The 20886-nt window shown below is 38.7% G+C and overlaps 1 protein-coding gene across 10 annotated transcripts in view; it reads left to right on the top strand.

Annotated features, from left to right (window-relative positions):
* KDM4C (lysine demethylase 4C) overlaps positions 1-20886 on the top strand; it is a 409700-nt gene that overhangs the window by 53209 nt on the left and 335605 nt on the right. For all 10 annotated transcript variants that reach the window (XR_009495540.1, XR_009495541.1, XM_015472464.3 and 7 more), the window contains one exon: positions 17615-17808. Coding sequence is in view for 8 of the 10 variants with exons in the window: in XM_015472464.3 (XP_015327950.2) it covers positions 17615-17808 (194 nt within the window). In the remaining 2 variants the exon portion in view is untranslated. The remainder of the gene's footprint in view (positions 1-17614; positions 17809-20886) is intronic.

The following is a 20886-nucleotide window of genomic DNA, read 5'->3' as shown; positions in this document are numbered from 1 at the left end:
TTTCCCTTTTTTTTTTCTTTATAGTCTATGATTATAAATGCATAACTTTTTTAGGTAAAAATTACTTTTGTTAATACAAGTATTATAAAAATGATGAAAAGCATTAAATGACAGAGAAAATTGAAATCACTCATAATCCTGGCATTCAGAAACCAGAACTGTCAAAAGAGTTCAGTGTCTTCCCTTCCAATGCTTTTTCTCTGTTTAGTGCTCAGTAGTTTTATTTTTTTGAACAGGTGTGGTATCGTGATGAACATAGTTTGGTTTTGTTTCTTCTCCCTCTCACTTTAGCACATAGTGAATGCTTTGCCATGATTACAGATGTTCTTCAACGGGATGATTTAACATTTATTGTATCTCTTATTTTTATTGGTAGGATGATTTTCTTGAACAGGGGAAGCAGATAAATCTAAGGTGGAGAAGGACGGTGGGGGCCGCAGAGCAAGGAGGGTGTGACAGTTCCTACGGTTAGGGTAGGGTTGGCCCGTGAGGCACTGAGGGGTGACCAGATCATCACTAACCCATGAGGCACTTTAACCTCTGTTAACCCACTGCTAACAGAGGCACTTTGCCACCAACACTGCCTCATTTCCTGCCTTTCTCCACAGAAAAACAGAAAGCTGTATTAAATAGCATAGAATATTTGGCCTATTTACGTATATAATAATTCATGTCTGCCATCCCTAGCTGTGACTTTCAGGAAAACAGTTGTTGCCTTAGAGTCTATAAAGGGAAAGGATTGAATTAACAGCTCTCTGAGGTTCCTCTCAGCTTAAACATGTTTGCTTTAAGTAACATTTCTTCAAGAAGGTGAAATTGAAGTCTTAGATAAGGAATTTTTTGAGTTCTAGATTTCTTTTATATTAGAATTTTGTCAAGAACCCCTTTAGAAGAAATCCACTGGCTGAAAGCATAGGAATTTTTTTATACTAAGATTTTAGTATTACTGGCATTTAACCTTGCAGATGACTCTCTTATCTTCCCGCAGTTCAGTTCAGTTCATTTGCTCAGTCATGTCCAACTCTTTGCAACCCCATGGACTGCAGCACGCCAGGCTTCCTTGTCCATCACCAAATCCTGGAGCTTGCTCAAACTCATGTCCGTTGAGTCCATGATGCCGTCCAACCATCTCATCCTCTGTCATCCCCTTCTCCTCCTGGCTTCAATCTTTCCCAGCATCAGGGTCTTTTCCAGTGAGTCAGTTCTTCATATCAGGTGGCCAAAGTATTGGAGTTTCAGCTTCAGCTTCAGTCCTTCCAATGAATATTCAGGACTGATTTCCTTTAGGATGGACTGATTGGATCTCCTTGCAGTCCAAGGGATTCTTAAGAGTCTTCTCCAACACCACGGTTCAAAACGATCAATTCTTCAATGCTCAGCTTTCTTTATAGTCCAACTCTCACATCCATACATGACTACTGGAAACACCATAGCCTTGACTAGACGACCTTTGTGGACAAAGTAATGTCTCTGCTTGTTAATATGCTATCTAGGTTGGTCATAACTTTCCTTCCAAGGAGGAAGCGTCTTTTAATTTCATGGCTGCAGTCACCATCTCCAGTGATTCTGGAGCCTAAGAAAAGAAAGTCTGTCACTGTTTCCACTGTTATCCCATCTGTTGCCATGAAGTGTTGGGACTGGATGCCATGATCTTGGTTTTTTGAATGTTGAGTTTTAAGCCAACTTTTTCACTCTCCTCTTTCACTTTCATCAAGAGGCTCTTTAAGTTCTTCAACTTTCTGCCATAAGAGTAGTATCATCTGTGTATCTGAGGTTATTGATATTTCTCCTGGCAATTTTGATTCCAGCTTGTGCTTCATCCAGCACGGCATTTTGCATGATGTACTCTGCATATAAGTTACATAAGGAGGGTGACAATATACAGCCTTGATGTACTCCTTTCCCAGTTTTGAACCAGTCTGTGGTTCCATGTCCAGTTCTAGCTGTTGCATCTTGACCTGCATACAGATTTCTCAAGAGGCCGGTCAAGTGGTCTGGTATTCCCATCTCTTGAGGAATTTTCTGCAGTTTGTCCCCACACAGTCAAAAGCTTTGGTGTAGTCAATAAAGTAATTGATGTTTTTTTGGAACTCTCTTGCTTTTTAGTTAATCCAGCTGATGTTGGCAATTTGATCTGTGGTTCCTCTGCCTTTTCTAAATCCAGCTTGAACATCTGGAAATTCTCGGTTCATGTACTATTGAAGCCTTGCTTGGAGAATTTTGAGCATTACTTTGCTAGCGTGTGAGATGAGTTCAATTGTGTGGTAGTTTGCATATTCTTTGGTATTGCCTTTCTTTGGGATTGGAATGAAAGCTGACTTTTTCCAGTCGTGTGGCCATCGCTGAGTTTTCCAAATTTGCTGGCATATTGAGAGCAGCACTTTCACAGCATCATCTTTCAGGATTTGAAATAGCTCAGCTGGAATTCTGTCACCTCCACTAGCTTTGTTTGTAGTGATGCTTCCTAAGGCTCACTTGACTTCGCACTCCAGGATATCTGGCTCTAGGTGAGTGATTTACGCTATTGTGGTTATCTGGGTCATTAAGATCTTTTTGTATAGTTCTGTGTATTCTTGCCACCTCTTAATATCTTCTGCTTCTGTTAGGTCCATACCATTTCTATCCTTTATTGTGCCCATCTTTGAATAAAATGTTCCCTTGGTATCACTGATTTTCTTAAAGTGATCTCTAATCTTTCTCATTCTGTTGTTTTCCTCTATCTTTGCATTGATCACTGAGGAAGCCTTTCCTATCTCTACTTGCTATTCTTTGGAACTCTGCATTCAGATGGGTATCTTTCCTTTTCTCCTTTGCCTTTAACTTTTCTTTTTTTTCACAGCTATTTATAAGGCCTCCTCAGACAACTATTTTACAATCATTTTGCCTTTTTGCATTTCTTTTTCTTGGGAATGGTCTTGATCACTGCCTCTTTACAATGTCACGAACCTGCAGTGGGGTGGCTTAAATACGTTCATCCGCCAGATGGTGCTGTTGGACAACAGATTTTTCTAAGGCTCCAGGTTTCTAAAATATTAAATATTTTAGATAAAATATTTAAACTGAGTAAAATATTTAAACTGAGTCACCAGTGTCCTTTCCATTTTGTATTTTTATCATGTTAGGATATGATTTATCCTGAAATAAGGAATATTTTGAAGCCAAAACACTAGCTGTATGTGTAATTTTCACATCCAAGGGAAAATACTGTTATTCTAGACATGCTTTCATGCTAAGAGAGAGCTATTGGCCTTGGATTGTAACTTTTAGATTTTCACTCTATGTTAAAGCTTCTATTTAATAAGAACTCACTATCAGCATATTATGGCTGATCTTTAGTGAATGAAGTCTTAGCCTGATGATCTCAAGTTATGCCATCTAGACCAGGGGTGGGTGGGGGTGTGTGTGTGTGTGTAATAGTACTTCTATCCATTTGTCACATTGCATGTAGAATGTTCCATCAGTTCTGGAAGCTGTGTTTTCAGAAGAGTATTGTTAGAGAATTGTTGATAGAAGAAGATTAAGCTGATTTGCCGGATGACCTCAGAGTATATGACTGCTGACTCAAAGTGCCTGTCTTGCACATGAGAGGGTTAGGTGGGATCACTGTGGGGAAAAAGCAGTTTTGGCTGTGGAAGTGCTAAATTGATAGACACACACATGAGTCCCACATAGAGTTCCATCCCTGAGGGGGAAAAGGGTGACAAGTCTGGCTGAGATGGAGAGTTTGGGTAGTTGCTCGCCCTTGCCAGCTTCTTAGCACTGGTTTCTCAAAATAAATCATCACCTGTCTGTGGGTTTTTGGGGTCACTGGGACAGTTAGAGTCATGAGTCCCAGGAGTATGATTCTAATTATGTTCTAAATAAAACAGGATTTTTTTAAAAAGATATCACTAAAATTATATAATGATTTTATCTGTTTCTAGGTTTATACATTTAATTTTTTAAAGAATTATTTTTCGTATGTTCTAAATGAGAAAATGTAGTTTAATATTCTGGCAAATTGTTAGTATTTTCTTTTTCATCGAAGGAATAATGTTGAGCTTATGTATATGATCTAGATTTTTTTCACTAAGAGGAATGAAAATGAGACCATTGGTAATACCTTAAGTTGTTTTTCTTCATGAAGAACAAAACGATGTTATTTGAGCCCTCTGCCAGGTGTTATTCGAGTGTGCTAAATCTAAGGTTGCTTTAAGTGCGAAGCTGCATTGAGGAAGAAATGAAGTAAGGTGGAAAAAACAGCTAGAAGAAACAGAGGAAAAAGTAGATAAAGTCCTGTAGGAATAGGGAGAAACAGATATATTCTTTATGTTAATTGTAATTTGCCTGACATTAATAGTTGTAAAGAGGCTCAAGCCCTGCCCACACTTTGGTACCTTTCAAAAACTAAGTGGCTTAACTACTTCTTTAGTGGGATCACATTAACATCACAGACTCTGGTAATGATATTTCGTTCTTAGATCCACCAGAGAATGGGACAAGTTGGGGACCTGTGCATTTGCTTACCAAGGAGGAAATGTATTAGACATTATTTTACTGTCAGTAGTAGTTCAGTTCGGTTCAGTTGCTCAGTCATGTCTGACTCTTTGCAACCCCATGGACTGCAGCATGCCAGGCTTCCCTGTCCATCACCGAATCCCAGAGCTTACTCAAACTCACGTCTATTGAGTCGGTGATGCCATCCTACCGTCTCATCCTCGGTTGTCCCCTTCTCCTCCTGGCTTCAGTCTTTCTCAGCATCAGGGTCTTTTCCAATGCGTCAGTTCTGCACATCAGGTAGCCACAGTATTGGAGTTTCAGCTTCAGCTTCAGTCCTTCCAATGAATATTCAGGACTGATTTCCTTTAGGATGGACTGGTTGGATCTCCTTGCAGTCCAAGGGATTCTCAAGAGTCTTCTCCAACACCACAGTTCAAAAGGATCAATTCTTCAACACTCAGCTTTCTTGATAGTCCAACTCTCACATCCATACATGACTACTGGAAACACCATAGCCTTGACTAGACGACCTTTGTGGACAAAGTAATGTCTCTGCTTGTTAATATGCTATCTAGGTTGGTCATAACTTTCCTTCCAAGGAGGAAGCGTCTTTTAATTTCATGGCTGCAGTCAGCATGTGCAGTGATTGTGGAGCCCCGCAAAATAAAGTCTCCCATTGTTTCCACTGTTTTCCCATCTGGATGCCATGATCTTAGTTTTCTGAATGTTGAGTTTTAAGCCAACTTTTTCACTCTCCTCTTTCACTTTCATCAAGAGGCTCTTTAGTTCTTCCTCACTTTCTGCCATAAGGGTGGTGTCATCCGCATATCTGAAGTTATTGATATTTCTCCCAGAAATCTTGAAATTCCAGCTTGTGCTTCATCCAGCTCAGCATTTCTCATGATGTACTGTGCATATAAGTTAAATAAGCAGGGTGACAGTATACAGCCTTGATGTACTGCTTTCCAGATTTGGAAATAGTGTGTTGTTCCATGTTCAGTTCTAAATGTTGCTTGTTGATTTCTCAGGAGGCATGTCAGGTGGTCTGGTATTCCCATCTCTTTCAGAATTTTCCACAGTTTATTGTAATCCACACAGTCAAAGGCTTTGGCATAGTCAATAAAGTAGAAATAGATGTTTTTCTGGAACTCTCTTGCTTTTTTGATGACCCAGTGGATGTTGGTAATTTGATTTCTGGTTCCTCTGCCTTTTCTAAATCCAGCTTGAACATCTGGAAGTTCACAGTTGATGTACTGTTGAAGCCTTGCTTGGAGAATTTTGAGCATTACTTTGCTAGTGTGTGACATGAGTTCAATTGTGCGGTAGCTTGAGCATTCTTTGGCATTGCCTTTCTTTGGGATTGGAAACAAAACAGACCTCTCCCAGTCCTGTGGCCACTGCTGAGTTTTCCAAATTTTCTGGCATATTGAGTGCAGCACTTTCACAGCATCATCTTTCAGGATTTGAAATAGCTCAACTGGGATTCCATCACCTCCACTAGCTTTGTTCGTAGTGATGCTTTCTAAGGCCCACTTGACCTCACATTCCAGGATGTCTGACTCTAGGTGAGTGATCACATCATCATAGTTATCTGGGTCGTGAAGATCTATTTTGTATAGTTTTCACGTGTATTCTTGCCACCTCCTCTTAATAGCTTGTGCTTCTGTTAGGTCCATGCCATTTCTGTCCTTTATTGTGCCCATTTTGCTTGAAATATTCCCTTGGTGTCTTTAATTTTCTTCAAGAGATCTCTAGACTTTCCCATTCTATTGTTTTCCTCTGTTTCTTTACATTGATCACTGAGGAAGGCTTTCTTATCTCTCCTTGCTGTTCTTTCCAACTCTGTCTTCAAATCAGTATATCTTTCCTTTTATTCTTTGCCTTTTGCGTAAGGCAAAGGAGTCAGTAGTAGAGACCTTACCACAAATGGCAAACAAATTGTTTAGTTTTCATTACAAATTCGAGGCAGGTGGTCTAGGGCCATGTTGCTTCTGTGGTGCCATCAGAGACATGCGCTGCTAGCAGTTACTTTTGCCACCTTCACTATGACATACTTACCTTCGTGCTCTTGTGGTAGCTGCTCATTGTGTCTGAATGTCTGGTGAGCAAAGAAGGGCACAGGATTTGAGCCTGCTCAGTCAGCCTCCTCAAAGCTTTGTCCTGGAACTCCTGCTCAGTTATTACCAGTTGCATCTCATTGGCCAGAACCATGCATAACTAGCCTTAGCTGTAACTACTTTGTTCTTTCAGTTAAGTGAGGTACTATTAGTAAAGAAGGTAAAAATAGATACTGCAAACATAGGCAATCTCTGTTGTAAAAGTATATTAAGACAATCATTTTGAAGTACTGTGTTACACTGCAGTATAATAGACTTTCAAGAGTTGAATTAGACAAAGGGCTTAGTAGTCTAGAGAATAAGAATGCAAGTGAAAGTGTTAGTTGCTCAGTTGTGTCTTAACTCTTTGCAGTCCTTTGGACTGTAGCCATCAGGCTTCTCTGTCCATGGGATTCTCTAGGCAAGAATGCTGGAGTGGGTTGCCATTTCCTTCTCAAGGGTATCTTCCCAACCCAGATCTTCAGCATTGCAGACAGATTTACTGTCTGAGCCACCTTGGAAGCCTTAGTCTAGAAAATATGAATTCATCAGTAAAAATTGTAGTGTTTTAAATTTCCTGTATTTACAAAGAACTTGTCAGTGTCTGGGTTTGGAATTTTACTATTTTCTTAAATGTTGAGATAATTGATCCTCTTTAAAGGAGAACAAGGCTTTTATGGTTCAGATTCCTTTTAGGATTTTCTGCAAGAGTCATGTGTAGATGTATAAAATAAAGTCAACAAGTTCTATTTATTATTTCTGTAAGTTTCTTTCTTTCTTTCTTTCTTTTTTTTTTTTTTTAATAGAATGCATGTCTGAGTGAATCCATGAATCCTGCTCTTGGCCTCATACAGTTTTTTCCAAATCATCTTTTTGATTGATAGTCCTTAAAAAAATAGGAAAGTAGCAAATATAATCACCAAATTATTAACTTTCCCTTCCAGTCATTGGGGGATTGAGGGAAGTCTTTCTCTCCTTGATTGTATAAAAGTTTAGAATTGACTTTCTGGCTGATTGGTTGGCTATGAGGCTTCGGGCACAGTAATGCCAGCTCGGGTTAGAGTTTTCCATTGTCACCCTTGAATTCTGGTTACACAGTAGTGAGCTGTGAGATCTTGGGTGAGTTATCTGACTTCTCCTGCGGCAGCTGTCGCCTCTATAAAATGGCACTAATAGTAGATCGTAGTTCTGTTTATCACCTCATAGGGTAAAATGAGATGAATAAGTAAAACACCTAGGGCAAGGCCTGCTGCATATTATGTACTGAGGAACAGCTGCAACTGGCGGCAGTAGTAAAGCAAAGTGGGACACAAATCCTGAAGCCCTAATGAAATGTTCACTAGCTGATTCCGACCAAGAGAATTGTGAAGAATGCTGTTCTGCAATATTCATTTACTTAGAAGTCCAACCCACCATCAGTTTATTCTTTCTACCATCTGTCGAAGCCTGTCATGTCAGAGCAATGAAGGGTGTTTGATTAGGGGTTACTACTAAAGAAAAGGTGCCTGCTCTTCTCACGAGATATGCTGCTATCCTCTTGTCACTAAGACAGGGTGCCAGGGCAGACACGGTACCGTGGGATGTGACTCAGGAGATGTTCTCTTTTTCATGACTTTTCCTTTATCATATTTTTAGAATGTATTATCTCATTTTATATGTGAAAGTTACATTTTAAAGCACAGTGATACATTGAGTACCCCACACCCACCATGCAGTCCCATAGCTAAAACATTACTGTTGTGCTGCCCATGGGATGCTCTTTCTACAGTCCTTCTTTGCTATCCCACTCCATCACCATGAGTGGCCCGAACTTTGTGTTTGGTATCTTGCCTAAAAAAAAACCCCAAAAGCAAATTTTGTTGTTGTTGTTGAAGTATAGTTGATTTCGAATGTTTTTTTAAGTTTCACGTGTGCAGCAAAGTCATTAAGTTATACATATACAAGTACCTATTCTTTTTCAAATTCTTTTGCATTTAGGTAGTTACAGAATACTGAGCAGAGTTTCCTGTGCCACACAGTAGGTCCTTGTTGGTTGTCTGTTTTATTGATAAATATAGCACTGTGTACATGTCAATCCCAAACTTCCTAATTACCTCTCCCACCCACCCTTGCCCTCTAGTAACCATAAGTTTGTTCTCTAAGTCTCTGTATCTGTTTCTGTTTTGTAAATAAGTTCATTTGTATCATTTTTTTAAGATTCCACATGTAAGTGTACTGTATATTTGTCTTTCTCAGTCTTACTTCACTCAGTATGACAGTCTGTGAGTCCATCCATGGTGCTGCAAATGAGATTTTATTCTTTTTTAATGGCTGAGTAGTATTCCATTTTATATATGTATGTCATTCTAGAAAATAATTGTTTAAATCTATTTTTGACTGTGCTGGGTCTGTGTTGCTGTGTGTGTGGGCTTTCTCTAGTTGCAGGGAGAGGGCTTTGCCCTCTGGTTGTGGTAGATGGGCTTCTCACTGTGGTGGCTTTTCTTGTTGTGAAGCATGGGTTCTCGGTGCATGGGCTTCAGTAATTGTGACACGTGAGCTCAGGAGTTGTGGTTCCTGGGCTCTAGAGCACAAGCTCAGTAGTTGTGGTGCATGGGCTTAGATGCTTTGCGGTATGACGGATCTTCCCTGATCAGGTAACCCGTGTCTCCTGGATTGGCAGGCGGATTCTTTATCAGGGAACCACCAGGGAAGCCCCCACATCTTCTTTATCCATTCCTCTGTTGATGGACATCTAGATTGCTTCCATGTCTTGGCTATTGTAAACAGTGCTGCAGCGAACATGGGGTGCATGTGTCCTTTTGGACCATGTTTTTCTCCAGATATATGCGCAGGAGTGGGATTGCAGGATCATCTGGTAGCTCTGTTTTTAGACAGATGCATATTTTTAAACAATGTATTTAGTTTAGCTTATTTTTGACTATATTAAAAGTAGTATCACTTTATTAGTCTTCTGAGACTATCCCAAAGACTTTAAGTTTTCTGAGTTTTTTCATATTATTTGTGCACTATTGTTTAGTCATTTCCATTGCTGAATGGCATTCCATTTTGTGAGTATATATTTTATTTTTTATTATCCTGTTGTTGGGATATTTTCTTTTTCTTTCTTTCTTTCTTAAAATAAATATTGCTGCTATGAACCCATTCCTGTGTATGATTTCTGGTGTATTATATATAGGTAGTCTGAAGCACTTATCTAGAAATGAAAGTGCTGCCTCAGAGAGTATTCAACTTGGTCAGATGTTGTTGCCTTGTTTCTCAAAAACTTTGTAGCAAAGTCTCCCCTTGCACTGTATAAGATAGCTTTACTGAGGTATAAGTTGCATACCACAAAATCCACCCATGTTGAATGTATAATTCAATGATTTTTGTGTAACCACCACCACCAGTCCAGGTTTAGAACACTTCTGGCACCTTCAAAAGCTTCCTCATGCTGACAGTATTCATCACTTGATCCTGTTCATCTTATTACTTACCAAACTTTGACTTTTTAGTCTTGTGGCTTTAAAATATCTTGTTTGTGAATTTGCCTTTCTCTGACTATAAATGACTTAGAATATCTTGTCTTGTCTTTGTTGATCATTTGTATTTCTTGTTTTTTCCTCTGCTTATTTTTCTATTAGATTGTTTGATTTTTTTCTTATTATTTGGAATTTTTAATGTATTCTGGATACCAAAACCATGCCAGTTACATTTGTGGAATTATTTGCTAATTTGCTTCAATTTTGTCTTGATCTTCTCAGACTTTTTTGTTTCTTTCATTTTCCCTCTCTCTCTCTTTCTGTGTGTGTGTGTGTGTGTGTGTGTGTGTGAGAGAGAGAGAGAGAGAGAGAGAGAGAGAGAGGTTAACAGGTTAATTTTAATTCTGCCACCTAAAGCTATATGATGATATATCAGATTCATGGAACTGTTATACACATTTAGTAAAGTGACAATGGTGCAATACCACGTAGTATCTCAGAATCAGGAATATACAATTTTGAATTGTTTAAACACAATCCACAGTCTTAAAAATAAAATCAGAAACCATCCACAGTTATATAATTGTCAATTAAATGTTACACACTTAATAGTTGATGTAATAGTCAATATCTAGTATGGAATGTTGAAAGCAGTTTTATAGTCTGATCTTGTTGGACTCTGTTGGGAATGTTTCTTGAATAGATATGTGACTGGCCAAGATGGGTAAACACAAGACAAGAACAAGTAAAGTTCTACCACGATTTCAGTAGTGTTCACTGTTTTCTTTGTCAGGTAAAAGTGAACAGCAAGAATTACAAACTTTACATATGTACAAGGTGTGCTGTAAAAGGATGTTTGTTTACAGGCATGTAAAAGTACTTTGTAACTAGTGTGATTAAAATAATGTATAAAGATAAATAGCAAAAACAGTACTCATCTGTGAACTTGCAAAATCAATTCCCTGTTTTATATTACATGAAATAAAAACAGTTTTAGTTTTCTTGAACCGCTTTTCTAGAAATACTTGAAAAGGAATACGGACAGAAATTATTATTTTTACCCTTGGGCATTGCTATAAAAATAGTTAAAAAAGAAAACAAACCAAGGGGATTTCTCTGGTGGTCCAGTCGTTAGGAATCTGCCTTGCAATTTGGAGGATGCAGGTTTGATCCCTGGTCTGGGAACTAAGATCCCACATGCCACAGAGCAGCTAAGTCTGTGCCCCCACAACTAGAGAGTCCGTGTGCCACAGCGGAAGATCCCTCATGGTGCAACTAAGACCTGATGCAGCCAAATAAGTCAATAAATATTGAAGGGGAAAAGAAGACCAACAGCCAAGAGTACTGGAATGCCTGAGTCCAGAATGAACCCAGATATTTGGCCATATAGAATATTATTGACTTCAAGAGTAGGAGTAATAATGAAGGATTTATAAGCAGTTTTTAATCAATAAGAGGCATTTTGATGTTTTTGCCACCGGAAAACAAAAGCTGTAGCATCCACAGCTTTAGTGTAGCATCATTAAAGTTCTGAGAAGTCTGTTTTATATAGCTTCAACTCAGTTGAAAGTGTATTTATTTTTATTTATATTTATTTAAGGTCAACTAAAATTGACATCAAATATTTTTATAGATGGTATTACAGTGTCTTAATGAACAGAGATTTAAATTTTAATATAATTGGTTTTATCAGTGTTCTCGTTTAGTGACTTTATTTAGTTTTGTATTTTTCTCACTCCTGGGACTCTGAATACATGAACTATAGACGTTCTGTCCTAAGTATTGCTTAACTTTGGTTTTCAGATACTTCGTCTCATCTTTCTGTGCTGTACTGTGTGTTTATGTCTTAAATTTTCCCTTCTAGGTGAGCACTTCTCTTGTTTAATCCTTTCAGTCAGTTTTTAGTTTAATAATGATATATAAATGAAATGATGTATCAGTGATATACTAGTGAAATGATATGTTTCATATGTAGAAGTCTACCGTGTCTTTGTGATTCCATTTTTAAATTTCTTTAAGCATTTCAAGGTCTTTAGCCTCTGAAGATTCTGATACCAGAAGTCCTTGGGGTGGGGAAGGGCCAGTTGTTTTTGCTAGCTTTCTCCATGAGGTCTTACCTCCCTATATTTGTGGTGATCTTCAGTTTTATGCTTTGGCTTGATCCTAATTTGTGGAAAATTTGTAAGTCAAAATGGAGGATGCTTTTCTCCCAGAAGGCTTGGAGTTGTTTTTGCCTGGAACCAGAGATTTAAATAACTTCAAGGTCTCAATGGTCTAGACTCAAGGCAGGGGTTCCAAGCTCTCTATAATCCTTTATTTGATTGAGCATTTCCCTTCTTTTCTTCTCCACATTCCTTCTTGTCATACTCATAGCTACATTTTTGAAGTGAGTCTTTTTTTTGTTACTGTGTAGTACTTTTTGTTGCAGAAATTTTTTGTTTCTTCAAAACTTGCTCCACATTGGTTATTGACTAGAGTTTCAGAAAGAAAAGAAAGCACTGCTGTAAAATTTTGTAGGTATTTTGGTGTATAAAAATGCAAAAAGGAAAAAAAAATGCAAAAAGGGAAAGAGGTCTGTTTTTAAAGTAAAAAGTTTGGAGAATGTGAGATATTTTCATGGAAAGGAAGCAGCAAAAAGAGCTATCGTGTCACACATTGTAATTAACTTTAAAGCAAAATGAATTTCACATGAGTCTAATTTTATTCTTATGTGTAAAGATCCTAAGGAAACCCTCTATTTTAAATGTGTCCAAGGCTCTCATTTTAGTTTTTGAAAGATTCAATTTTCCCACATTACTGTGTGAAATGGATTGATTTTGAAGTCTTTAAAACAACCAAGTTTTCTTTCCTCATGTGTATTACCTTTGAAACTTCAAGGGCTTATTACAGCCTTATGAATTGGTGGCAGTAATTTACATTAGCCTATCTTTAAAGTAAGTTGAAATTTGGAAGGTGGTCTTCTGTTTGGATCATGTTACTCTAGTAGGTGTTAGCTGGGCTGCAGTAAGGGTCATAGAAAGGGATGGTGAGAGCCAAATGAGGACAAGCGTAATCTTGTAAAAAGTACTAAATAAAAGTATCTGAAAACTTTACTGAGAAACTTTAATAATTTTTTTTAGTATTTTCTCAGAGTTTGTAACACCTGGGAGGTGGCTCTTTTCTTATTTTAATGATTAGCTTTTTTAATGAAATTTTTTTCATAAATTTATATATTTCAGAAATTTTTTTGGGGTCACTTTGGGTCCAGCTTAGAGCTGGGCATGTGGCAGTGAAACTCAGGAGAGAGATGAAGGCTCAAAGCATTGTATGGAAAGAGCTGTGTGGGGATAACGTTGTAGGTGTTGAGGATAATGGCAGGTGGGGTGGGGAGGAGAAACATGTGGGTTGGATGTGGACATTGTTGAAGAAAGATATTAATGTCTTATGTAAATAAGGTCCTGTGATCAAGTAACATTTGGGAAATGTAGAGTTAAAGCAGAGTTAAACAGGCTCCCTTGCAGCGTGACCTCTTAGAAACTTCCGAGTACCTGCTGGCACTGTGACTTTATAAGAGGAGGAGAAAAGGACACCAACATTTTTTGACCATAGCCACTTGTAGGGGTAATGTTCATTATAAATATTTTAGGGAAAACTAGTTTGCTGTGATTTTTGCAATATTTCTCTGTATTAGATGGGAGGGCTCCTTACTGGTTTGGTTTCTAATGTGGCATATTGCTTCCCTGTGTTGCTTCAATTTCCCAGTGACCTAGCACAGTCATTGTAGAACATTCTAGATGCTCATAGTCCCAAAAAGAAGGAGCTCCTTGGCCTGGATGTGCCCTGTGTTCAGTGACCCAGGCCCAGAGTTCAAGGGTGTGAATTCAGACTTAGCGCGGTCTCTTTATGTAGGTTTATAGAGGCATCGTTCACGCTGATGCCAGTTTGGGGGTACTTATTTCCTCTGTGAAGTCCAAAACCTGATCCTCAAACAGATCCTGAGTGGCTATGGTAATAAAAATTTAGGAGTTCTTTCAGATTACTGTCTGATTCTTGTTAGGTGGATGATACAGAGATTGAAAAGAAGGATCCTTGATAAACTTCTCATTTACACATATGTGCACAAATTATGGTCCAATGGTGAATTATTTCAGTAAACCAGGCAGAGACAGGGTAAATAGACACACAGAGCAGGGCATGCCTAGAATGCACTGGGTTATTGGGGTAAAGGGAAATGGGGACCAGGGAGGAAACATTTGCTCAGTGGAGGTCAGGTGAGTTGCAATACTGCTCAAACACCTGTTGGACATTCTATGCTGCTGCTGCTGCTGCTAAGTCGCTTCAGTCGTGTCTGACTCTGTGCAACCCCATAGACAGCAGCCCATCGGGCTCCCCCGTCCCTGGGATTCTCCAGGCAAGAACACTGGAGTGGGTTGCCATTTTCTTCTCCAATGCATGAAAGTGAAAAGTGAAAGTGAAGTCGCTCAGTCGTGTCCAACTCTTAGCGACCCCATGGACTGCAGCCTGCCAGGCTCCTCCATCCATGGGATTTTCCAGGCAAGAGTCCTGGAGTGGGATGCCATCGCCTTCTCCATGGACATTGTATGGAATAGCTTTATTTGAGGGGATGGAGTCTGGGAAGAGGCATTTGTCTGTGAACATGCATTGGTGTATAGACTTTCTGAAGAGACTTGATGGCTTTAAGCTTTGAATGGTTTGGCAGATTTCCAGCCTGTCATTGTGGGGCTTGTTTGTAGCTGGTGTCTTTCTGGAGACTACTTTTACACTAAATCAGTTCTGTCCCCAAGCCCGAAGTGAAGCAGCTTTTATTAGAAGCTTTGCCAGTGTTTGTGTATGGTGACTGTATGCCAGGGTGGGAAGAATGTAGCAGTTTTATATATTTGCCTGTCATAAATTTTAGCTCCTTGGATCTTTGTTGATTTTTAGTGCTGAGAGAAGAGGATGGTATATTGCATTTTAACGTGATCAGAACTGAAAGCATAGAGTTTATAAGTGAAGGCCTAGAGTCAGAAAGATTCAGGCTTATCTTTGCCACCCACTGCTCTAGGAGTACTAGGTTTTCCATTTGTTCATTTGGGTATGACATTGCTTATGTTACAGGATTATTTTGAGTAGATGTAGGCTGCCGTCTCTGGGGTCGCAGAGTCAGACATGACTGAAGCGACTTAGCAGCAGCAGCAGTGTACATGTATGTGCAGTATAGTGAGATAGACTGTGGTGTCACACTTCTCCCAAGTGACAAATGAGGTGTCCTCCTTGTCTGAATCTCTGAAGGAGACCTGGTGCTCTTTAGAGTTTGAGTAGAACCTGTCCTTCTAGGCAGCTAGCGAGTTCAGTCAGTAGTGGAGAGCAGATGTTGGAGAAGGAATTTGGAATAGGATTTATTCTCAGCCCCTTATTATACCTGTTATTCTTAATATTTTAATAACCTCTTTTATTGAAATTATGTGACTTTTTATCTTAGCAAAAGAAATTAAGTTTTAACATTATGGCAGCCTTGGCCCTTGCCCCTTGCCCAGAAGAAGCTGATGCCAACATATTATTAATATTTGCCCATTAATGGGAAGAATTTCAGTAGTGAATTTCATAGGACTTTTTTTTTTCTATCACTTTATCACATGTTTGGCTTTTGTTTTGTTTCCAGTAAGATTTACTGGAGAATAGTGGAAACATTTGTCAGTTCTCAAATATAAGAAGTTTTATTTTCTAAAAGTTTTTATGTCCTTTAGCCTATTTAGTCCTCCGAGCAGCTCTGGGTGGGTACCTCATGCTTTCACAAAGAAAGAATGGGAGCTCTGGAAATTGCAGGGATTTTTGCCCTCGGCAGTGGCAGAGCTGGAGCCATAATCTGGGTCATCTGGCATCATTGTTTTTTCTCTTCCCTCATCCCTTTAGACCCACAGGTCTAGTCATGTCAAGGGATTCAGCCTAAGTTATTTCTGAAAGGTAATATCAGTCAGAAACAAAGATGAGACTTCTTCAAATATAGGAATTTCAGAAGAATAGTTTGTTCCTTAATTTGCAAGCTCATTCAATTTAAAAATGTTTCCTATAATATGGTGCTCATTTATTACTTCAGATTCATTGCCTCAATAATGACTTTTAAATAGGAGGACTCTATTATTAGAGTGATTGGACTGAAGTCTGATTGGACTGGGGTTAAGAGATTGCATCACTATAAATAGAGTGAGATAAAATATTTTACATAATTTGAACTTTTATGAGGTCTCATAAGTTGGGACCTAGGATCTTTTCTAGAAGGATACTTAACTTTGAACAGTTTCCAAATAGCAAGCTTCCTGCTGTGGGTTTTAAGTTATAGAATGGCTGTCTTGGGGAGTTTTGGAATTAAGTGATTTCCCCTGATACTTTTCAGTTATATTACCTGAGGCACAGCTTCATTAACTGCCCCATCAAAAATTTTCCTGACCCAAAAGCTCAAGTAAGTAAGATCAGTACATTGATTATATTGTCATCTAAAGACTATAATGAAAACAGAACAATAAGGAAAATACTAGGCATGGTTATCTATGAAGCCTTGGTATAATTACTGGGTAGGCCCTTTTTGGTATACATAAATAAATTTAATGTCCCTCTTTAATAGTATCATGAGGAGGTTGAAATGGATTTAAAGACACTGCCATTTCATCGTGATTGCAAAAAAAGTGGGTCCAATCACTGATATTTAGTATTTTATCGTGAGAAAAGTTTATGAGAAAAATAGTCTGTAAAAATTGTAAACAGTTGTGAATTAGAGTGCATTAATAAGTGATTGGTAAGTTTTAATAAGACTAGAATCTTTTCCTGTCATTTTAATTTTTATCCCGGTGACTCAACTTTTTCTGTCTCTGTTACCAGCCATGTTGTGTTATTGTTATAAAACTATATTATTCCAACAATTTTACCAAAGTTTAGATAAATATTTTTAGCTGTTATTCTTTGTTTAAAATTCTCCATCAGCATAAGCGGTTGATATTTAGTTGAAGAAGCAGTAAAAGCACAATGATCTGTGACTTAGAATAGTGCTAAGGATTTTTCCAAAATTAGACTTGGGTTTTCAGGAAATGATGTATCACATGCCAAAATTGAATGGGGCTGAAAGAGGGATGACAGAAGATACATTTTGTTAGTGGTGTCTTGAGATGATGGCTCATGTTTAATGACTTAAGTAATGTGCAAATAAGCTAAAAACCAGAAAACCCCCCAAACTAAATAGTGTTCCAAGGATGGAAAGCATGCTGCAGATCATATGCTTTGAATCAATGATGTGTTTTTTTTTACTAACAGCTGATGGGAGTAGGTCCTTAATTCTCTGTCGTTTGGCATAATTTTATACTAATATTTATATAGAACCACATTTTGCTGGTATTAATCTTGGATAATTAATCACGGATCTGTATAAATATATATATGTGTGTGTGTATGTGCCTTGGATACTTATTGCTTTATTTTTTAAATTTCTAAGCGAGTTAAAATATACAGTATAATAATTTTGGCAGATGATGGTTTGATCAGTAAATGTTATCTTTATGAGTTTATTAATGTTTGTCTTTTTTCCCCCTTCTCTCTCTTCCCTGTTTCTAGGGTGTGGATGAATGGAACATAGCTCGCCTAAACACGGTCTTGGATGTGGTTGAGGAAGAGTGTGGTATTTCTATTGAGGGTGTAAACACCCCTTATCTATATTTTGGCATGTGGAAAACCACATTTGCATGGCACACCGAGGATATGGACCTCTACAGCATTAATTATCTCCACTTTGGAGAGCCCAAGTCTTGGCAAGTTGCATGTTTAATATTCATTTGCTTTGGAATTGTGAGATCTGAGCAATAGGAACCCATTGAAGATGGTTTTTTTCCCGTTTTTCTGGCAGAGTCAGATTTATATGAGCTGTAAGAAAGTTCTTGACTGTAACAATTAATTATTGCAGAGTCTTCCACTCTGCCTAGGGTTTTGCTCAAAACCGTAAAGCTAATGGTGATTTGTATATCCAAATTTGGCCTACAGACCATTTTGTGGGTCATGGATTGATACGTATTTTAGTCTCAAAGAATTTGGCATCTTGAACTTCTCTGAGCATTTGCTGGAAGGTATGGGGAATGTAAGTTAGGAGTGAAAATTCACTTCCTGGATGTACCTAGGGATTTTCTGGTCTAATCTCTGAATAAATGACAGATTCCATTTAGTATGTGGTGAGTAGAGGGATAGGAGGCATGAAAAAGGAGGCCTGTTACCACTTTTTTGGTGGTGGATATGGGGAGAAGAATAAGAATGTGAATGTGTGTTCTTAACTTGCAATTACCTGTGTCATCTTTCTGAGCAGCAATTTTAAGATTTATTGTTCTGTAGAATGCATCATTCATGAATGCATGAATTTTGGCGACTTCTAGGATTTACCCTCGGAGAAGACAGTGGCACCCCACTCCAGTACTGTTGCCTGGAAAATCCCATGGATGGAGGAGCCTGGTGGGCTACAGTCCGTGGGGTCGCTAAGAGTCAGACACGACTGAGTGACTTCACTTTCACTTTTCACTTTCATGCATCGGAGAAGGAAATGGCACCCCACTCCAGTGTTCTTGCCTGGAGAGTCCCAGGGATGGGGGAGCCTGGTGGGAGGCTGTCTGTGGGGCCGCACAGAGTCGGACACGACTGAAGCGACTTAGCAGTTAGCAGTAGCAGAATGCATCATATGGTACCCAGCACAAATTTGTGATTGTTATTCTGTCAGTCACCCTGGAGTTCTTTGTGGTCAGCCAGTTTCATGTTTGAACTTAATTTTGTTGGTTTTAGTCTTAGGAAGGGCTTTCTAGGTCGTGTAGTGGTAAAGAATCCACTTGCTAATGCAGGAGAGACGGGTTCAATCCCTGGGTTAGGAAGTTCCCCTGGCGAAGGAAACGGCAACCCGCTCCAGTATTCTTGCTTGGGAAATCGCACGGACAGAGGAGCCTGGAGGGCTATGTTTCGTGGGGTCAGAAGAGTCAGACACGCCTGAGTGACTGAGCACAGTCTTAGGAGAGCTTAAATATCAGTTCTATTTTTTTTTTTTTATAATACACATATGTGGAGAATAATTCACAGACAAAAGTACACGAGGTATCAACTTGACAAGGCAGGAAATACTGAATATGCTCTTTCTGCTGGTTGTGAACACGATAGGATGCTCTTCAGGTGCTTGTGTCAGCCCAGTAGCTTTCTTGCCTCCAATTTAAAGGTAATGGCCTCTTTTCAAGTTCTCCTGCTGATCAGGTTTTGAGTGCAATGTATAATTTCTGTCCGCATCTTGCTATTACTTGCCCTTGAGGTTTCATCATTTGGTGAAGTGTGAAGTTGTAAGCTTTCTCCAGCAAATTCAAATACAGCAAAAGTTCATAATGATCAAAAATGACATTTAATCAGCAGGAAAGCTTTTGGTGGAAGGGCAAAGCTCTTAGGACCTAGAAAAGAAATCCAGGCGTTTTCTGTTTTGTGATGGAGTTTTATGATCTGAGAAAAATTTAGTGAGAAGTTTTGTAACTCATTTTTAATAGTGCTTTACTTACACATTTTGTTTGGAAAATTTTTAGCATTCTACTCTCTTAATGGAATAAATAAGATGTAAACATTTTAAATAGGTGGTCTAGGAACTAGACTTTGACAGAATGGGATGGAAAGATGATTTCTTACACAAGTGTTTGTTGAGGACCAGCTTGTGAGCACACGCTCTAGGCCTGTGAGTCTCTCGTCTTTCTTCAGCACCATGGTAGAGTCTTTTGGAGTGTCATCCTTCAGTACTTTTGGGAATCGACTTTGAGAGACTCAGAGAAATATTTTAAATAATGTGTAGGCTCCTGGGCAGTTTCTTAGCTGCATGGTTTCTGTTACTCACTTTTGTTGTGAGTAAAATAGGCAAAATGGGTAAATTCAATATCTTGGTGAAATCTATTATATAAGCAATTATATACTTCCTTTAAGAAATCTGGTTAGGGGTTTCCCTGGTGGTCCAGTGGTTAGGACTCTGTGCTTGCACTGCAGGGACCACAGATTGCATCCCTAGTTAGGGAACTAAGATCTTGCAAGCCTCATGGTATGGCAAAAAAAAAAAAAACCCTGAAAAGTTAGTCGCAAAACTTTTCCGTAGATTTGAAGAAATTCATGACAATCATGACAATGCCTGGGACATTTTAGTATTGGAGGAGTTGAAATGAAGTCTCTGCTTTCTTATTAAGAAAAGTGATTTATTTTTATAAAGTTATTAAGACAGTAGTAACTTCCCTTCTCTCTTGGGCCAAGACTTATCTCCTAAAGATTGCTTGGGCATCTTTGGTGGCTCAGATGATAAAGAATCTGCCTGCAATGCAGGAGATGCAGGTTTGCTCCCTGGGTTAGGAAGATCCCCTGGAGAAGGAAATGGTGACCCACTTCAGTATTCTTGCCTGGGAAATTCCATGGACAGAGGAGTCTGGTGGGTTATAGTGCATGGGTAGCAAAGAGTCGGACACAATGGTGATTAAACAACAACAAAGATTTCTTAGAGGAGAATATTCTGTTAGGATATGACTGATTCTAGAGTCTTGTTTTTGGAAGAGGGCCACGCTGTTCATGAGTGAGGATAAGTACACTGGATTCCAAAGTATTTCTTTCTCTCAGAGTATCTCTTTCTCTCTAAATACAGAAAATGTATTTTCTGTATTTAGTTATTCTATTCGTTTTTAAGCATATAGACTCCATTATAAGCATTAAGAATAGATTTATACTATCACTATTACCTTTAACCTTGGCCATTATTTATAATGGTAAAATAATAAAACGTAGCAGTGAATTATGACTGTTAATCTACATTCCGTTTTCTAAGATAGCTACTGTAAGAAAAGAGTGAT

The sequence above is a fragment of the Bos taurus genome, chromosome 8 (assembly GCF_002263795.3).
Source record: "Bos taurus isolate L1 Dominette 01449 registration number 42190680 breed Hereford chromosome 8, ARS-UCD2.0, whole genome shotgun sequence".
In the NCBI taxonomy this organism is placed as follows: Eukaryota; Metazoa; Chordata; class Mammalia; order Artiodactyla; family Bovidae; genus Bos; species Bos taurus.
The sequence above is the reverse complement of the archived record's forward strand: the minus strand, read 5'-3'. Positions and strand labels throughout refer to the sequence as shown.